Here is a 21,380-nt window from a genome sequence, read left to right as displayed (position 1 = left end):
GCAGAACTTCATGCTGACAAAAAGGTGATAGAGACAGGTGGATGCATACTGTCCTTTTTTTTGTTTAATAATTTTTTTAAGTGAATAGATAACAGGTAATACAAGAAATGGTAAATACATTTTTAAACTGAATTTAACAAGTATACTCTCGCAGAGCAAGGAAATTCACGACACATGTGAAAACGAATTAAACCAAATCGATTCAATACAATTATTTTACCAAGTAGGTATTTAGACCAACAACGGGGAGACAAGAACAAGAAGACAAAGTAGAAACAAGACAGAGAACAATAGGGAAGAAGAAAAAGGGAACAACAAAGATTAAAATAATGCATACATTTAGTCAGCATTACTAAGGTATTGAATAAACGCATTCCATTTTGTGTTAAATTTGTGCAAACAATCAGAAGAGGAAGCATGCCATTTTTCAATTTGATGCGCAGAACAGATAGAATTCCACCAACTGTTATAGGATAAATCAGATGCGTTTTTCAAAGTATAAGTAATGTTGTGAAATGCAATACTGATAAACAAATAGAGTAGGAGATTCAATTTGACGTAAAGTAGGATTAACAATGGAGCCAACCATAAGGTTAGAGAGTGATGGAGGTTCTGTAAAATTTGCAAGTGAGACCAGATCCTAGACCAAAAAAGCAAAAACTTAAATATGCAAGGGGGGTCCTGAGAGTCCCTCTGCCAGACATTAGTCCAAAAAACAAGTCCACAAACAAGGGGTTTCTGTTAGTACTCTTGTTCAGAGGAACATTGCCTAGCATTTCGGTGCTGGACTGCCCCAGGGCAGGACAAAGACTGATATGTTTGGGATATTTCTTCTCTGTGAAAGATAGTGAGCTAAAGACTCTGGGTAAGTCTCTTGTAACCAGGACTAATGTCTGGCAGAGGGACTCCCAGGACCCCCCTTGTTAATTTGGGTAAGAAATGAAGATATATTAGTTGGGGGCGGGAAAGTGGGGAGATAAAGCTAGCTTCAATACTAACTCATAATGGAGCATTTTCGAGGTGGGATTCATAATGTTTAACGATAGTTAATTGTTTTAGGAGGAAGGCTTTATGGTACAAATTAAAGTTAGGGAATTTCACTCCACCAAAAAGTTTAGGAAGTCCTAATTTGCTAATGGCAATGTCCAGTACTTTACGATTGGATAAGAATTTAAGAAGAAGGGAGTCAATATTTTTGTAAAAAGTAGTGTGAATTGCTGTGGGGATCATAGACAAAGAGTAACTGATAATGGGGCTAATCATCCCACCAGGAAAGAAAAAGAGGTGACCATTTTGAGACCATTTCTGTAACTTCATCAATTCAAAGATTAGTGTTCAGGGTAATAGTAGTATGAATATCTTTAGCGATAGAGTCTCCTAAATATTTAATATGCGAGGATTGCCAGGACATGTCAAATAGTGGGGTATTGGTTGGGTTACAAGCGTTAGTGAGAGGCATGACCTTGGATTTATCAAAATGCAATTTATATCCAGAAACATCGGAAAAGTTATTTATACTAGTTATTAAATGCTGGATCGAGGAGGCAGGGTTAGAGAGATAAAGTAGGATGTCATCTGCATAGGCGGAAAGTTTTAATTATATATTATTAATGAGGATACCTTTGATGTTGGCGTTTGTTCTAAAGTTATGTAGGAGCGGTTCTAAATCAAGGTTAAATAATAAGGGAGAAAGGGGACAACCTTGACGGGTCCCTCTTTTAACTTGGAAAGAAGAGGAGAGAGAGTTGGCAATAAGAATTCTAGTATTAGGAGATGAGTAAAGGTTTTTGACCAGGTTAATAAAGTAAGGAGAGAAGCCATGGAAAATTAAGGAATGGATCATAAAAGGCCAAGAAACACGATCAAATGCTTTCTCAGTGTCGAGGGCCAAGAGGGCTAGGGGGTCATTCGAATTTTGAGAATGAGAAAGCGTATTAAATAGAAGTCTAGTATTAGATGAAGCGTGGCGATCGTCGATAAAACCAGATTGGTCAGAATGAATATGTTTTGGAAGATATTGTGCTAAACGTTTTGCTAGGATTTTGGTAAATATCTTAGAATCAGAATTGAGAAGAGAGATGGGTCTGTAGTTTTTAATTAGAGAGGGATCTTTACTGGTTTATGGAAAAGTACGAGAAGCGCCTCCCCAAAGGAGTCCATGCTTTTACCAATTTGAACAAAATAAGAGTATAATTGCAAATGTTTTGGAGCAATGGAGTTGATAACAGTTTTGTAAAAATCCACAGAAAACCCGTCTGGACCAGGGGCCTTATTAGGTTTGAGGTCCGATATGGCTTGTTTAATTTCTGCTAGGGAGATAGGTGTGTTACGGGAGGAAAGGTCGACAGAGTTTAAAGGGATATTTTTTTTGTTTTTTTCAAAGAAAGATTGGATTTCAGAAGTATTAATATAAGAATCACAGGAATAGAGATTGGAGTAGAAGTCAAGAAAGGCATCACTAATATCTTTTTGGTTGGTTAGTCTGTTACTATTAGGAGACAGGATATGGGTAATGAGCGACGTTTCCTTTTTCTTTTATAAGTAGTAGGCTAACATTTTCCAGCTTTGTTGAATCGACTGTATAGTTTATTTCTGGATCTGAGGATAGAATTTGAAGCTCTGTCTGTGCAGAGTTTGTTAAATTTAATACGTTTGGCCATGAGAGCTTTCAAAGTGTTGGGATCGGGGTAAGCGCAGTACGACTGTTCAAGAGTTTTGATGGAGGATAACAGTGTTATGAGACCGTTCAGATTGCGTCTCTTAATGGCAGCAAGCTGAATTATGAACCCACAGAAGGTGGCTTTGAAGGCATCCCAATTGTTATTAATGGAGGTGTGTTCAGGACAATTGAGAAAAGAATCTTCGATAAAAGATTTTGTTTTTTCAATAAAGGACTTGTCATTAAGGAGAAAACAGTTACATTTCCATCTAGGGGAAAGTTTCTTTCATGATGCCTACCCCCAGGCATCCGGACCAAGCCCATCAGCCCCGGGAGCAGGCATCTAGACATTTAGTAAAACCTCAGCAGCCCCGACTAGGGGCTATCTGGGTTCAGTCCTGGCGCCTTAGGCGCCAGGCTCATAGTAGGAATCAGTCCTGGCGCCTAAGGCGCCAGGCTCATAGTCATTACTTACCTCAGGCAGACCATGCTGCAAATGACTCCAATCCAACATGAAGCCTGAAAGGGACTATTTTTCTACAGGGACTATTTTTTACTCGGGTGTGGTTCTAGGGACTTCTTACCTGGGACTACTTTTGAGGCTATTTAAACCACACCCGACCAGCAACACACGCTTCGCGTTTTTCTGCATCCAGCAGCATAACACTCACCGTGCCTGCAGCCTGCATCCAGTCTTCTGCCACGCCCGCCTCGAATCCGGAGCTCCTAAAACAAAGAGGAAAGAAAGGGACAAGGTTAGAAAACAAACTTATTTCTATTCCACACCTGATTCTGGATCCATCTTGCCTCCGGACCTGTAAAGAACATCATTTCTGCACGCGCCGCACCTCCAGCTGCAGCACCGTGCCATACTCACCAGTCTTCACAGCATCCTTCGGGTCGGCGCTGCCTCCATCATTTCTTCGCCGAACTTCGGCACCTAGGAGACAAAAGAAAACCACAAGATGAGCCGAGGGAACCAACAAATATAATTCTTACCACCATAGACTTGCCTAATTCACCACCGAGGCATCCTTTTGTGACTCTCCATATTTTCACGTGCCACATCTGTAAAGAGAGACAAAACAACATGTTTTCCTCGTGCAACATTTACCGGACAGCGCCGGATAATACAGACCTTTACCAGAGCGCCACCAGCTGCCACAAGAGCATCTTTTCACGAGCCAGCTGCAAGACAAGAAAGGAAGGGGGGAACAAGAGTGAACATCGGTCATATTGAACTCTATGAACTTAATACTTACTGGTCCTCACCAGGAACCTCAGAGTCAATACTCTCCGGAACTCTCCCGAGCCTTCAAACCAGTGAAGTAAATGGAATCAACGCGCTCCTGCAAATCCACGCAGGATGGAGAGCTCATCTTTCAAGAATATAAGGTGAGATTGCTGTGAGGGCATTTCAGAGGTGATTAGTTGGGGAGGACTGTGGGGGTGCCATCACTTGAATCTACAAGTGGCTAAATCCATCTCTCCACTTGCAGGAGAATATTTCTACGTGTTAAGCAGACAAGATTAGGAGGGCAGATCCAGTCAGTCATCGCTGCACTACGCATCACGTGGGTGGAGACCGCAGCTGTCCGGGTCCGACCGACGCCCCTGTGGGAGCCAGGTGAGCGTAACAGTTTCGAAATTGGTAACCATTACAAGGTAGTAAATACCGGTCGTGCATGATCAGAAATGGTTATGGGGCCAATTTCAGAGTTCAAAATAGTGGAAGTTAGTGAAGGGTTAATAAAAATATAGTCCAGTCTAGAAAAGGATTGGTGTGGAGGGGAATAAAACGTATAATCTTTAGAATCCGGGTGACAAAATCTCCAAGAGTCAACGAGAATGACATTTTGTAGTAAGTTGCGGAAACTGTTTCGGGATTTGGAGTTGACAAAATTAGAAGAGGATTTGCGGTCAAGGGCAAAGTCATGAACCTGATTCATATCTCCACTAACAATAATTCTATCTGGACATTTCTGTGAGAGCTTTGAGTTGAAATTCGACCAGAAAGATGGGTTGGGGGCGTTAGGGCCATAAATGTTAATAATAGTGACAGGATGGTTATTGATGATTACTTCTACAATGATCAAATGGCCTTTCAGGATAGTTTTCTTCATTAACTAAGGTGAAATTTAAATGTTTATTGACCAAAATAGAAACACCACCTTTTCTGTCTAGAGCACCGGAAAAAAGTGTATGACCGATCCATGAGCCTCTGATTTTAAAGTTCTCACTATCCGAACTCAGATGAGTCTCTTGGAGACTAACAATATCAGGTTTAAACTTGGTAAAATGGGAGATAATTTTGCTGTGTTTGATAGGGTGATTCAATCCTTTGATATTCCGAGTAACAAGTTTAATAGACATTTGTAATGATAGTGAGGATGATGGCATACACAAGAAACACAGTATGGAATAAATTGTTAATGTAATAAACAAATGGAATAATAATAACTTTAGACTGTAGTAATGCCGGAGGACATGGCGGAGAACGGAAGGAAAGGGGTGCAACAGAGGAAAGAACATATAAGAGTAGGTGAGATGAATAGAAGAGAAAATATGATAAGTAAAGGCATGAGAAATTAGATAAGATTAGTTCGAAAGTAAGCAAGAGTATCATGAGGGATAAGCAAAGAGCAGGAGAGGATGATAAATTCAAAAGTTGTATGAGCATGAACAAATAGAAATGGCCAAAGGAGCTATACGCAGTAAGCAAGATAGCTAGGTAACAGGAACATTGTATACCAGACAGAATGAGGGCAAAGTGCAGCCATAGTATGATTACGGTTAAGTGTGTAAAGTGGAAATAGAGGGATCGATAGATTTGATAGGAGATCTCCATTTATCTCTCAGAAGGGTCGAAGTAGAAGGAGTGAATTTAATGTTTTGATTCCTAGGTTTCCTGAACGTAGATGCCTGAAATAGAGGATCCGGCTTGGAAGTGTTGGGAAAGGGGTTCAGGGAAGATATATCCATCGGTGAGGTTTGAAGAGATTGAAAAGGTCATTTGGGTCTGTAAATACTTTGGTAGGACCGTCCGGAATTGTAATAATCATCTTGGCAGGATTCAAAAGACCATATCTGATGTTAAGGGATTCAAAAGAGGTCTCATATCCAGGAATCTTTTTCTCTTGGTTTGAGTGATCTTGGAAAAGTCTGGGGAGATAAAGATTTTGTTTCCTTAAAAAAAGGATGGAGGAATTCTTTCTGGCAGTTAGGATTTGGCGAGTCTGTTGATGTCTTAGAAAACAGGCTAAGAAGGGTCTTGGTGCAGTGTTGTTGCTAGAGAAGCAAGGCATTATCCTGTGAGCACGTTGCAGTTCCAGTGGCGGTGAAAAAGTGATTCTGAGGGTGGAGGGGATCCAATTAGTAAGGAAATTGAAGGGGTCATCTCCTTCAATTTTTTCAGGGATCCCATAAAAGCGAAGATTGTCGCTGCGGTGTCTGTCTTCCAATTCCGTGACTTCAGCTTCCAGTTGTGCAAGTCCTATTTGTATGTTCTCCACCATGTCTGCCACAAAACGAACTCTCTCCTCAGCTTCATCTAGTTTACCAGCGTGGAGATGGAGGAACAAATATTGCCCAGTTCTTCTAGAATGTTTTCCATACAGGAATTGAGAGGCGAATTATCAGATATTGGAACAGTTTCGATGGAGTCTGCCATGTTGAAAGTCAATAGAAAGCAGTATTAAGTTGGCAGCTGAACAAGAAGAAGAAAAAAAAGAAAGATAAAAGAAATTCAAGCAAAAAGACATTCAAGCTAACTAAGAAGTGCAATAGCAGCCGGGAGGTAACGTGATTGAGGGGATGGGCTTCGTGAGGAGAGCTTCCGCTTAAGAGGAAGAAAGAAGTCGGGTCCCTCAGAGGAATCAAGCGGTCAACTGCACACATGAAACACAGTGAAAACTGAAAGTATGAGGCAGTTCGCTGGCCTTAATGCACCTGCTAGCACGGATACAAACAATTCTGTATAAAACGGCTGACAAGCGCCATTTAGGATTATGGACCCACCTCAGAGCAAAGGCTGCATAGTCACGCGAGATACACCACGAAGGAGTCGGGTGTTGCCAATCCTGTTCCTCAAGTTTAAGTCCCGCTGCAAAGAACAAAGAATCTCCGAATTCAGAGAGCTGCAGGAACCGCGTAGCTCCACTGCAGGGTCGGCTGCTACACAGTGAGAAAATATCCTTCTGTCTGTCATGGCAGAAGTCATGTAAAAGATTAAAAAATGTAATCCTGCTATTAGCGACATTAAGAGGTGGTATAAAATAAGTAAAGTAGACCAAATGTAACGCTCCTGTTGATGAAAAGGTCTCTCAGCTCACGGAGCTCAACACGTAAGTGGCCAACTCCGTCGCCGCTTGGCCATGTCCCATATTGTCATTTTTCAATATCCACGTATTTCAAACTTTTCATATGCCATGCACTTTTAAATATAATCAAAACAATTCAAGAAGACATTACGAATGACAGACAATGATGGGCAACCGTAATGGAAAAGTTAAAATACCTTAGAGATCTGCACAGGTCTGGATTCTGTTTTCTTTTTCTTGTGTGCTCTTCTTTTCTTTAGCTTATTATCTTTTTTTCGTATCTGAATAATAAAAATATTTTTTTCACCAACAGCAACAAAGAGGAAAAACAAATATAAACATTTTGGGAAATTGGTACCTTGAGAGCACTGTGTGTGCAGCCTACACCACAACCAGTTACTCTACAAATACTTTTGCTTGTAGTGGCCCTTAATGAAGGACCTTAACAAAACCCAAGAGGTGATGGCTGGAAGGTTTAGAATGTATCTTAACTTCTGGAACTACTCTGGGCAACCCTCCACACCATCGTTCTTCACCTGCCAAGCCATTAGAGAAGGGGAAAGCCCATATACAAAACAGGCTTGGTCCCGCCACAAAAAGGTGCAGGCCAGCCCAAACTGCTACCTCACATCTCTTCCGCACGAGACCACGAGCACACCACATATGTTTCGGCCTTTTTGGGCATTATCAGCGAGTAGGAGCTTGGGTCTCTAGGTCCAGCAGGAGGACCATCTATTCACAAACTCAAATCATGAGGGCCAACTAAAGTGTCACCTAGGTTTCCAGTTCCCTATGAGCCCAAGAAAGCCTTGATGAGGGTTTGAACAGGTTTTGATATCTCTTAGAAAAAAGCACCAATGGAATATAAACGCTAAGCAACATAATTGAAAAGGAGTGTGGGAGCCACTCTACTGAGAACGAGCATGGGTCAAATACCCTGCCCTATGGAATTTCTTCCACTTAAGGGGGTTTACAACCAGGTTGTGGCTCCCTGCACCCTTCACAGAGGAAAAATAACCATTTGCATATCAGTTTGGTCCCATCCACCAGGGCAGTACAGCACTCTTGCTCACTGTGTCTCTCAGCTTCACCTCACTGATGAGGCCCGACTAGGCCAAAACACATGTCGGGTTGCTGATGGTACTCTTGTTCAGAGGAGTTTTGCCCCTCTGAGTGGAAGAAATTACATAGAACAGGGTATTTGACCCATGTTCATTCTCAATAGAGGGGCTACCACGCTCCTTTGTAGCTAAGCCACACAGGTCTACAAATGTGTTTATAATTGGCAAACTCTTGAAAAAAACACACACCAGTATCTTTGTTTTCAAGGAAATGCTTGAACAGCTAAGAGATGCGATGTGGAAAAGACATGGGGCCTCATTACGACCCGGGCGGTAAGGGATTACCGGTACCGGTAAGGGCACCGGTACCAGTAATCCTTTACCGCCCTATTACGAGTTCCCTTTTCGGTTCCTCCCTTAACGGCTGGTAAAACCCGTCCTGAACGACTGGTAAAACCAGCTGTTAAGGACGGGACCCGCAAAGGGACTTTAGAGGTACCGTTATTACCGCCTTCCCCCTATGGGGGCTAAAATGGGAACGGGGAAGGGCCATGGTGAATGGGGAATTACCGCCCCCGCCAACCTTGGAATGGGGCGGTAATTGCTCCATTCACCATGGCGGTATCGATAAGGTTTTGCAGGCAACCAAAGCGCTAATAGCGCCATGGTTACCTCCAGGGTCGTAATGAGGCTGATGGTGTATTGGCAATCTGAAAACTAATGTGTCAAAAGCCACAGCCTAATATAGCTGGCATTTTTAAAAGAAAGGAGACCATTTTGAAAAAGTATTACATCTGCAATGATGTCACCAAAATTGCAATAAAATCTCTTGGACAAAAATTGTCTGATGGATGTGAGTACCTAATAAAGCATGCAAGAATTAAATGTGAGGAATCAGGAATGAGACGCGGACACAGAGGACTCATGGTGATTGGTATAAACTTTTATTAAATTATAAAGGGGGTTGGAAAATGCCTCACTATCCCTAATCTAGGAGGTATTTCCCTACCTCAACCAAAACTAAAAGTATGTCCTGTGCAGCCCTACAGATAAGGGGTGTATCAGCCACTTGTACGCCCTACAAATATGCAAATACTCCAAAAATGTAAAAAGGGAGTAATAATACTCATAGTAATAATTAGGAAACGGACACAGAGCCTTGTGCCCCTGCTTACACAACTCCATGTAGCCCTATAGCTAAGGGGTGTATCAGCCACTTTTACTCCCATAAAATAGGCAAATACCCCCCAAAAAATAAAAATAGGGAGTCAAAATACTCCCAACAAAAAACAGGTACATAGGACATTGTGTCCCTTCTTTCAGCCACATAGCTCCATTGATATGTTTGGAGCAGTAGTGTACGCAGTTCCAGAGAAAGAAATTCCTATTTTTAGTGCCTGATTCGCACAGGTGAGAACTAGGTACAAAGAAATGATTATTATTACAAAACATCGTTTTCCAGTATTTTTTTACTAATTTATAAAATACTCCCATTGGGAAACTGGACATTCTTTTATACTCTATAAAAAATCATTTTACTCCCAACTTTAATAAATAGGGAGTCAAATATCTACACCTCCATATCTTATCTGGAGCCCTGGTCCTGTGTCAAGATGTCCAAAGCAAACATTTCCTGTGATCCACCAAAACAAAGGTTCAAACGAATAACCAAGTACTTTGTAGCCCAAGAGGATAATCCCTCCTATTGGTGTTGCAATCCACTGCAGGGGAAACAACTCCATTTTCCGAGGTTCTTTCCACATTCAATGCAATAAATAATCCTATGGGCATCAATCTTCCTTGGGAGTCTCTTCAAAATACCACAAATGCAATTCAAAATTATAAGGGCATATGTCTTGCTTGGGATTATCTTTTCAATATACCACAACTTGGGTGCGGGTCCTAGACTCACGAAACACCTGGTATACTCCCCTAGCCAGGTTCTCTCGTATAGTTCCTTACTTTCAAGATCTTGGGGCATACGTTTCTTTCCCAAGTTCCTCTTATCACAGGTGTATTTGTGTCGCCCCCAAATACTGGGACTATGAAAATCAGTTTCTGATGTAAGCTGTAGGAAATTTGCCACCCATTCCAATTAGGGAATGCCTTCTCCAGCTCCCTCCCGGAGCAGCAAACTTCCACTTTGGGCTCACCGGGTTTAAGGTGGCTCCCTTGGTTTCTCTGACCCTGCTTGGTTCCTCCTCTGCTTCCGCACACTCTCACCACTTCAGGCGTCATCCCTGCAGCTGGTGGCAGTCTGCATGTCGCCCGGCTTCCCTTGCTGACCTGAAGGTTCTCCTTTACCTCGCATCTGTTAGGGATTTTCATTCCAATGATAAATCTTCCTGACCTGTGTCAACCCCAGAACGTTTTGCTTTTACTGGCGGATTATTTTTCCTTATACTTTGTTATTGTGAACCCTTTTCCACACTCCCAGAATCTTTTACTCTTTTTATGGGTGTCATTTTTAAGACTCACCACAGTGTCTTTTAAACGTTATCCTCTTTGGCAACTTTTTGGCAATAACTGCATATTTTTCTCTGGCTAACCGTGTGAGAACTACGTTTCCGAACGGTAGAAAAGTTCTTTGGATCCCTTTTACATCTTATTAGGTGGGCCCTGCACCCCCCACCTTATGTGGAGTGTTGGGGAGATGCCGAGTATCCCCTTCCTCATTTTAAATGTAACATTTATGTTACAAGGACAAACAACTTTAAAGGCTGGTGGCAGTGAACCTTTTTATTAATTTGGTGCACCTTTACCGCAGGCTGTTTGTACAGCCCCAGTAAAGGCACCCATGGGTGCTCATTTGACCAAAATGGCCCATATTCTTTTTTTGCCATTTTAACGTTTCTTGTCCTTTCTTGTTCCTTCCCCTGACATCCAGGTTGGGAAGTTCCTTTGTGTGATTTTCATCGTCGACGGGAATCCTATGGATTCCCCACCCAGGCTCCAGAGTGTCTGTGAAGGCAGGAAGTGAGGGAGGAGTCCAGCCTGACTGCGAGAATCCAGTTCAAACAGGAAGGCTGGCTGTCCTGAAAGGGCTGCCAACCCCTCCAAGTTTGAATGTTGCAAGGCTGTATGATTGGCAGGGTTGATACATAAAAGGCCGATCCTGCAAGCTGAGAAGGTAGTCAACCACTGGAACCAAAACTGAAGAGGAAGATGAAGAATTTGCCGCTGAAACGATTTCCAGGAACTGGAAAGCCTGCTGTGTAACCAGATCCTGCTGTAACCCTTCCTTCCAATCAGCCTGGGTACTTTGAAAAAGACGACCCAGACCCAGAGCCTGGTGAGACCCACTAGACTCGAGTAGACCTGCATTTTGAGCCATCCCACACTGTGCTGTTACCTTGCCTGGCTGCAATATCCCAACACCCTGGGACATCGAGCCATTGTGCGGTGCACAGTCTTCCGAATTCCGAATCTCGCTGAAACTTAGTGGGCATCCTGCTGGATCTCCAGAAGCACGATTGCAGTCCAAAAAGTCCCCTCACCAGAGTGCTGGACCTTGCAAACAACGGGAATCCGACCAGCAATATTGTGTCTTATTCTGTGCTCCTGAAAAAGGAGCCAAATCCACAGAGACGCATCCAGCCGCGAGGAAGCCCTTGCCTAGAGCCTTCCCTGTGATCCTTGCTGCAAAAGTCCTTCCAGTGTCCTATCTTCGGTCTTCTTAATGAAGGAATTGAACGACCAGGTTTTTGGCTACAGATCCTGAAGTTCTGCTGCAAAATCTTCTTCTGTGCTGAGGTACTATGCTGGCTTGGGCATTTACTTACCTTAAGTCTCCTGTGATTCCTGTTTAGTTTTGGGGTGTTTTCTGTGATTGGGATGCCTCTCGTCCAGTTCACCCAGGCCCACTGCTGGAATCCTCCAAGGGTATGTTCTGTGAAGCCCCTGCACCCTCCTCAACTAACTCTAAAAGTAAACTACTTACTTATTGTAACAGTCTTCCTGAGGAACTCTGACTTTTGCTACTTAAGAACCTATCGTGACCTGCCTGACTGTTGGACACTAGCCCCTAGTGACCCCCCTTCTGCCACTGAGAACACTCATGCTCCAAGAATAAGGGAAAGACTCCTAAAGATTGGGCCTTTTGCCTAGAAAAGAGAATACGTGTTTAAAAGTTACTTACTTACAAAAGAAGTTGGTTGGTAACTAACTCCGAGCGTAAACAGTTACAAAAGTTATTGCTTACCTTAGTAATGTTCTGCCATTCCAAAAAGTATATGCTTTGCCATTTTAATAGAAAGTAGATGCAAAGTTATTTTACTCGCCTGGAAATTGGCTGCGCCTCTTTCCCAAAAGTAATGCTGTTGGCTTCACTAATTATTTCTTTCAGAGAATAGGTGTATAGGTTTCCACAACTGGTTCTTGCTTTCCCTGACTTGCTGTAAACCTGTCCAGAAAAAGTCTGCATTAGGTTTTACATACCTACAGTAACCTTGAGTAATTCATAAAGTGTAACACTGGGTTTTGCCTTCCATGGTCTGTTTTGGACAGACACAAAAGCAGTCTGAGGTTTATACCTGCCTTTATGTTGTTGATAGCTCCTTTAAAAAGTGTATAGGTTTTACTGACCTTGAGGTAGCAGTTTGCCATCCTAAAATTTGTGACAAGAGTTATTGCTCATATCAATCAGAATTTTACTGATCTCTAAAGCACCTTTAATAGAATATTACACCCTTAGGTTTTACTCACCTAGTGTAACTGTGGGTTCTAGGTGTTTACTGTACCTAGTATAAGTGTGCCACTATTCACAAAATGTATATTGTCCAGTTGGTTTACCAGGTGATTTCTTGCTGAGCGTCACGGTACAACTGCTAGGGTCTACTACCCTTATATTACTGAAAGTAATCTAAAAAGTAACAATTGGTTTGACTGCCCTAGAACTCCTGTTAGGTGTTCCAAATTAGGTTATATGCTTTACTCTGTGTACCTTCAAGCATGGTGTTGTGTTTTTCTATAATGTGTTTATATGCTCTGTGAAGGTACTTATTTCCCCCAAGATTTATCTGGGCCTACTTGTATTTAAATAAACCATTTATCTTTTACAATACATAGTGTTTCAGTGTTTTTTGGACCACTTGAATTATAATTTCTTTGTACTGATTCTACAGCCCTCTCTCCCTCCTAAAATAAGCCTGGCTGATCTGTCTACGCTACCTTGATCTAAGGTGGTACAGCCTTATACTAAGAGTGGAATCTTGTACTTCCTCAGTTGAATGGTTTTACTATGCCCTGAGTTGGACTTCAGAAAAACTGTCCCAACGGTGTCTTGCTCCGACATCTCTCCTGCCTGCGGGAATGCATCTCTGTCCAAACACCGCCTTCCCCTTTCTGTGTGCGGCTTCTCTGCCTCGCTCACGCCTCCTGGATTCCCAGCCCGAGCAGGGAAGTCTCCTCCACAGTTCTCCCACATCTCCTTGCTCCCCTCTCCACCCGACGGCTTGGCTTCCTCCAGTGGCTAGCTGGTCGGATCTCTCTATTGCTTTCCTCTGTTCCCTCTTTGAACTCCTGCTTCAAGGAAGGGAGTTGCTCAGAGCCAATCGGCTTCCTCCAAGCACTAGACTGCTCCTTCTGGTTCAGCCTTGTAATCTTCATTTGGGTAGGCCTCTTTCTCGTCTCAGTCGTAATCATTCCGTTTGCTACAGAATATTGAAAGATACTGTCAGCAGGCTTTGCAGGTTGTCGAAGGGGATTATCATAGTATGCCATAAAGGCATGAGGAATGGAGGGGGCATCCCTAAAAGGGGAAGAGGGATATCCTGTCTTGTCTGATGCCTGTCCCTCCCCCGGAGGGTCACCTTCACCCATATGATCGTCCCTCACATACCCTACCCGCCTCCGGAGTCAGAATCAGGTAGAAGCTGCCATCCCCTGGCCACATGAGGAGAGGCTACCTCCGGGAAAGGAGTGATAACATCATCAGATTAATTACAGAAGTAACAACCTTATATCAGTTTATCTGCTTTGGATCTGTACCGTTTTTTTTAGCCTCAGTCACTTGCCTCCCTCTCTTGGACTGGTAAGCACAACCAGACTGGAGTCCTTCTCTGCTGTCCTCACATCTCGGAAGTGCAGTTGAGTAGTTGAGCTGGACAGCTTCTGGGGAACATTTATAAGCATGGTTGATCTGGATCAATTTGCCTTGCTGGACTTCACAATGGAGCATGGCCTGCCTGGAACTAAAGGCTAACCATCCTGCTACTTGGACCCTACTTCCCAGTCCAGGGTCTCTGCAACTGTACCTCCCATCTGCAGCTACTCTGGAGTCCTCCTGCAACAGGTCGTCTAGGTGAACACGTTGCATTCTAACTGGCTCCCAGACTTCTGCAGAATCTCCTATGCCTGCATCCTCTCTCAGATCCTTTTTTCTTTTTTTTTAAATCTTTATTTTAAAGAGAGTTACATCAGAACAAAGCATCACAACATCAGCAGCGTAATTCCATCCTTACAACAAAATGACCTTTAGAGCACAACAAGCATTCTTGTACTTTTCATGGAGTAGCTGGGGGGGTAAAATTGTTATCTGCCATCATATTACAGTGGTAGCTTCTAAAGGGGGCCCAGATATCTTTAGGGCGGCACATTGTAGACACAGTCAAAACGAATTGTTCCTCGCACTCATTCACCATGGTGAGTTCTCTAAGAAAATCGTCCTTCCGGGGTGCATTAATTGACTTCCAGTACTTTAATATGCAGCGTTTGACAACTATACAAGCCACAATAAATAGTCGTCTAGTAGTTTCTGCCGCTTCACCTATATCCCCAAACAGGTATTTTAGTGGCGAAGGGGAGGCAAGGATAGAAGTGATCTCCTCCAGGATCTCTGCCATCTCGACCCAGAATTTTGCCACCAGGACCAATACATATGATATGCATTTGATATGCATTTGCATTGTCCGCATTATCGGCATCACATTTCAGACATTTCAGACATTTACCAGTGCAGTTACCCACAAATTTAGCCAGATTGACAGGGGAGTAGTGTAGCTGATAAATTGGATTAATCTTAACCCCGAATTTAGGGAAACCGATCTGGTGAGCTGGCGCACATCTGAGCCATTTTTCATCACTGATGGTGTACCCCAAGTCTTGCTCCCAGGTTTCCTTTATGGTGTTGTGGGAAGGAGACTGTGCTTGTACCAGAGCATACAGAACAGATACACCCATCCTACGCCCACCTGTCGCCGTTACAGCCCTTGTACATTCGTGTGCGGGGGGCTCTGCAGGGAAGGTTGACCATTTAGCTACAAACGCGGCCTTCATGCGATGATAGGGGAATCGTCTGAGCATCCCGCTTCCCATTGCGTCCACACAGTCCTTCAGTTCGATGTATCGGCCCTCCGGGAACATATTGCGCATTTTAAACTGTGTAGCTGGATCCCACAGTTTTTGTTGTGTTCTATCAAATGTGGGGGCGATATTAGGGAAATTCTATAATGGGATCTCCGGGTCATAAGGGTTCACAAGCCAGATTCCTTTATATATATTGAACCATGCATGCGCGGTAGCGCTCACTGGGTCAAACTCGCAGGGATCTTTGTGTTTTTTTTTTAAAACTTCATTTTTGGTTTTTGCATAACAATAACGCAACAACGTTGCACAGGCTGCAACTCAAGATCCACCCCTTCTAATTCCCTCCCTCCCTCCCTGAAATCCAACAGAAACCAAGTCCACACGTAATGCATTCTTTTTATGTTCAGCAGATGGCATTTGCGTAGTATCGGTGACCTCAAGGAGCTGGACCAGGGGATAAGTTCTGTGATGAGATTGAGTCAGTGGTAGACATCAGGTATGCGATGTAGGGGCTCCAAATGTCTGGAGGCCAGGCATGGAGTGGCAGCATCTTTATGAAGCTTGGTTCTATATCCTGACTGTAGGTCACGTCTTTTAGCCAGCTTTGCAGGTTGGGGGTCAGAGGGTCCACGGCCCATGTCATTGCCACCCTCCCTAGCGCTAGGACCATTGAGTGGATGGAACAGATAGAGCAGATGGAACGAATTAGAGCGGATGGAACAGATGGAGTGGATAGAACTGACTGAGCGGATGGAACAAACGGAGTGGGTGGAACACACCGAGTGGATCGAATGAATAGAAAGGATGGAACGGATAGAACACATTAAACGGATGAGAAGGATGAAATGGGTCTACGGAATGGATGGAGTAGATCATGTGGATGAACGGTCGAGTAGATGGAATGATAGAAGGACTAGTAGATTAAATGGATGTAACAGACGAAATGGATGAACAGACTAAGTGGAATGAACGGGCAGAGTAAATAAAACGGATAGAATAGATGGTACAAATGGAGTGTTCGATCTCAAACGCTTTACTGATAACCACCATTTCACACTACCACGCTTACTCTCTCCTATACACCACCACCCAACTAGAACACAGCGATACTATGACACATTCGGTATAGGTGTTCTCATACTAACACCCGCCACATACTCGTCATCATCCTAATTAAGCACAGCTAACTGAGCACACACCGCTAGTTTAAGTGTTTCCGCAGGCCTAACACAGCCAGAAATCAGTCTGGGTGTCCACCCTCCAGAATGAACACATACAACTGACCTCCCCACCACCACACAAACCGCTAAGAAGCAGCTATAATGCAACTGCGACAGCGGCTGCACACATATCGGGTGCACCCACGCACCTTATGACTCTCGCTATCTCTACTGACTTGAACTGCGGTTCCCAAGGGCGTCCGACCTACCAGCGCTTTGAGATCATACCAATGATACATAAGGCGCTATGTAAATAACAAGTAACATAACATAACCAGTAGTAAATCTGCCAGTTTGCGGCTGAAAGATGGGAAGTGTCTGGTTAACCCAAGAAGTGCAAAAGTGGAGTCATGGGCACCCATTACAACACCAGCGCTAAACCATGGCCCTATTAGCACCATGGTTGGTGCCGGTGTTGTAACGGGTCCGCCATGGTTCAATGGGGAATTACCACCCCATTCCAAGGTTGGCGGGGCGGTAATTCCCCATTGAACCATGGCCCTTCCCCATTCCCATTTTGTATTGCTGGAATGGGTCGTGTCCTCCCACTCAACTATGAGAAGGAGCTTGTCTTTCACCGCTTTCACTTTGGTTCCGCAGGGTTTGTTTCACGTGTCGCCCCAGTAGTGTCTTGCAAAAGGGGATTAGCCAGGCTTACTATTGTGGTCAATCGGTTGCCGCCAATCAGTGTGCAAATTCAGGTGGCTTTGTCTCAGTTTCAGGTGCGCCAGCCACAGTGCACCTGGCCACTGTAATACCAGCAAGTCTGGACAAAATAATGTAGTAAGGCGCTACCACTAAGCGTAGTTCTTGTAGCAGTTCTGTTTCAGGGCGAGGTGAGTCTTTCCGAAAAGGTACGAGGTAAAGTTCAGATGTCCGTGTATGACTCCCGTCAAAGCACCAGACCGGTTATTAGTTGAGAAATGATTCAAAATGTAATATGTGGACTTCAGTAGTGTATGAGGCAAAGTCCCAGGACACTGTGTAGATAACACTGTCACAACAGCGAATACTAGGCCTCCAGCCTGTGCACCGTTGTATTATTTGAATGAATTGTGCCCTCTCACGTAACCCACACGTGGCTTTGACAATGAGCTTGTTCCTGCCGTCGTTCTCTACATCAGCGGGTATTGCATTCAATATTATCCCAGCAGCAATCCATGTATAAGTTATGGCAGTGTTTATTGTATATATTCCCGCCCACACCCTATTGACATGCGTTCACCTCTTTAGTTCCAGCACGGTGGGCAGGCCAAAGACACGAGCAGGTCCGCCAGTTCAAACAAGTGCGTAGTTCAGGTTGTTCGCCGCACGCCAGCTTCCAATCTTTTACTGAAACAGCACACCCAGCGTTATTGTCAGTAATCCACGGGGCAATGTTAAGCGAGCACGGGGTGTAATATGTGCTTAGCTTACTGGGTGTTGAATCTGTGCTGGTCAGCAGACGGCCCCCTGAGCCCACACGTGGGACGTTTTATTCGGAGATCTCCTCCGCATCTCAGGTCTCAGGATTCCAGCCTCAACCCTCTTGCGGGCCGCCACTCCAAGTCCCCTTGTTGCACGCTTCCCATGGATCGCGGTGGCCAGCACCGTCTGCCCACCAAACCAGCACGCAGCTGCCCTGCTCCGTTCCTGCACCGTCACAGCGGGTGATTCCGGCCAGTCGAATCCAATTCGGCGAAGGGATTCAGTGCCGCCTGAAGTCTGGGGGTGCCGTGGGTGTCGTGGCGAGCCACAGGAGCTTCACAACTATGTGGCTTAGGGACAGGGGTATCCTGATGACAGTTATTCAGTGTGCTCTCTCGGGCAGCCTTTCACTAGACCTGTAGAGAAGCAGATCAATCGGGTCTGTGTCCCGTTCGATTCTGGGCCCTCCGCCCAGGCACCTAGTCCACTCCGGCTCGGCTGCGTCTGCAGGATAGAGGGGCGGTGAATAACTGTTCAGTTCGGATGTTGCTGCTGGTGGTCTCCACACAGTCTGGCGGCTGATGGGTGTGTGGGGAGCCCGCGCAGTGTCACCAAGTGGAGAATTAGGTTCCTCCCCCAACGTGGCCCCACTGCATTATCCAGATGGCGGGCTCCCACAGTGGCAGCGTGGAGCTCCTACCCAGCTCACCACCACAGACCAGAGCGATGTTGTGATTTCTCGGGTGGATCTGGTCCGTTTTCCCCCCCAAGATTGTTCCAGGAGATCCGCACAAATATTAGGAACAGGTACACGTTGTGTGGACTTCCAGGGTGGCCCCAATTTAGGATGTTCAATGCTCAGGATATTTGCTGGAGAGGAGCCCAACAGCCATCTTGGGTGCGCGCAACAGCACACCCATCCTCTCAGATCCTTTTTAACCTTCACACACTCAAAGATGCAGATATACTAATACTTAGATGAGACTCAGTTGTACACTGGAGTAAAAACACACAGGACATCAGTCACCTCTGCAATTACCTACCTATCTTCCAGTCCTGGGTGTCAACTGCCTTCCTCACATTTAAGCCCTCCAAGAATGAATTCAACTTCATCTGTCACCCAGCTAAACACCAACTCATCCAACAATGGCTCAATGATATGTGTTTAGAAGGATTCGATCAGCTACAATCGCATTCAGCGAAATCGTCAGGATTTTACATTGATAGCAGCATTTCCTTCCACAAAAATATGTAATAAAATTCCTACATGGCCAGTCTTCAAATCTCCACCCTTTGCAAAATGAAACCTTTCATTCTGCCTGCAGGACTTCTGGAACTTGTAGTTTTGCACATAGGTGGGGGAAAATGCTCACTTTGCTCCCCTAAAGCAGTTCACCACACTGCGCCATGTTGGGGTGCGCAGACATTTTATGGAATCACCCCTGTCCTACGATAACAACATTGGCTTCCACATCAGGCCAGGATACTGTTCAAGACTGTGTGCATCATCTACAAAACAGTCAAGAGCAGCACACTAGTGTACCTAGCAGCTAAGCTTCACAAATCTGTCAGCACATGCTCCTCGCCTAGCAAAATCGCCCAGCCAGCTCAAATCACAACTCACCCACAAGAAGACATCCAGGTACGGTTGGACGAGACATATTTATGGACAGGAAGGGACATAAATTAGTCCAGCTACATTCTGGATGACTTTTAAATGTAATCATTTACCCTTCATATGCAACTCTCCAAAAGACTAACTGCTTGATATGCAGTCCATGATTTAAGACTGTTGGTTTTTGAGAACCACTACTGGTGTAGAGTTCAGTGAAGCTAACCTGGTATTATACAAAGAGATTTAACCAAACCTTCACTTAGTAATGAGGCTGAGCACTAATGCTTAGACTTGGGAGGTCAGGGGTATGGTGCAAAGTACAGTGAACAACCAAAGCAATTGACGAGTACTAGAATTTTCACACATCTGCATATAAACATGCACTATTTATTAAAGAGCACCCTGGCATTAAAGTGATGACACTACAAACTAAAATATTTATATTAGGGGCTGCACCAAATGTTAGTATCGACACATTTTCAATATCAATATTGTAGCAGTTTTCCGAGACTTATGTGGTTACAAGGCTAACTAAATTTGAGAAGCCCGCATCCTGCCCTGCAAAAATGGTGATCAGCGCCATAGGTACATAACTCTAGTTCTACACATACACACAGCACACCATTTCACACTCGTCAAGAGTCAATTATAACTAGCCAATGGCTATTGGAGAGTGCAGTTTCTGGACCCTGCTTGTATGCTTACAATATTGTCAAAGACTACTTAAGCTAATAGGATCCCTATTGCTTCTATGTGTTATGTTATTTATATAAAAACTGACTGCAAAATCCCACATATAAGTATTATGGTGAGTACAGATTTAAATGCTTGGGTGACTGAATATCTGTCTAAAAGCATACACCAGTAAAGGAACATCTGCAAAACAATGGCTATTTGAGGAAGACGCATACACCATGCTAAAAGTGGGCAGCCAGAGCTGGCTCGAGCATGGTTAGAGCCAAATGCCTAGCCCTGGTTCGACTCCAGTGCCTCTGTAAAAGAAGAAGCCAACTGGAGCCAAGCTGAGCATCACCTCATCCTCCGTTACATTCACAAAATAAATTACACTGACACCAGTGACAGTTAAGAGTGCTGCATGCTATCATCTACTTCCACAGAGTGCTTGGTTTATCTCTTGGCCAAAAGTGCATGTTGGTGCAAAACTAAAGATGCAATAGGAGCATGCATAGTCTGAAACCTGCAAAACTGCAAATTATGCAACCAGAAAACCTGGCTTCCCTTCTTGGCCAATTTATACAATCTTGTGAATATCACTCTACTTAAATGGGTCACAATTGTTTTGGCTGCCACAATTGGGAAACCTTTGCAGATTCTGCTATATGTGGACTATACAAAAAGCTACACATATATAGTACATTGAACTATAGTGTTTGCTCCAAAGTTCATAAACATATTGCGCATGCATAATGCACAGCCTGAAGTATCCGTTAACTTGCTGAGCACTCTGTCGCTTATGTGCCGAGCTTCTTCCTTAACGGAAAAGTTAAATAGATTATCTACTACACTTGTTTGTGGGCAAGAGGGTTTGCATGGGATTTTCATTCACAGTGTAAGAGGCCTGCCAGGACAATTTATTTTACTGTTCTCTTGGGCTATATGCAGTGACCATGGGTTCCCCACATACTACAAAGTGTATGAATGAGTTGGTGAGAGGTCACAATGGTCTTTGGAAAGGGGGATGCTTACCTAGACAGGAGGCTGTCCACCTGCCACACAGCCCTTACATTTTTGTCCTCTATCGCCTACCACCAATGACATGTGGGTTCTGCCTGC

The 21,380-nt window shown here is 44.2% G+C and overlaps 1 protein-coding gene across 5 annotated transcripts in view; it reads right to left on the bottom strand.

Annotated features, from left to right (window-relative positions):
• The window catches only part of LOC138468103 (ADP-ribosylation factor-like protein 6-interacting protein 4), a 758,894-nt gene that overhangs the window by 553,269 nt on the left and 184,245 nt on the right, over window positions 1-21,380 (bottom strand). For all 5 annotated transcript variants that reach the window (XR_011268204.1, XR_011268205.1, XM_069608521.1 and 2 more), the window contains one exon: window positions 7,176-7,259. Coding sequence is in view for 3 of the 5 variants with exons in the window: in XM_069608521.1 (XP_069464622.1) it covers window positions 7,176-7,259 (84 nt within the window). In the remaining 2 variants the exon portion in view is untranslated. The remainder of the gene's footprint in view (window positions 1-7,175; window positions 7,260-21,380) is intronic.

The sequence above is a fragment of the Ambystoma mexicanum genome, chromosome 4q (genome assembly GCF_040938575.1).
Source record: "Ambystoma mexicanum isolate Mex_15411 chromosome 4q, UKY_AmexF1_1, whole genome shotgun sequence".
Lineage (NCBI taxonomy): Eukaryota > Metazoa > Chordata > Amphibia > Caudata > Ambystomatidae > Ambystoma > Ambystoma mexicanum.
Note: the sequence above shows the minus strand (reverse complement) of the source record. Positions and strands in the feature narration are given on the sequence as shown.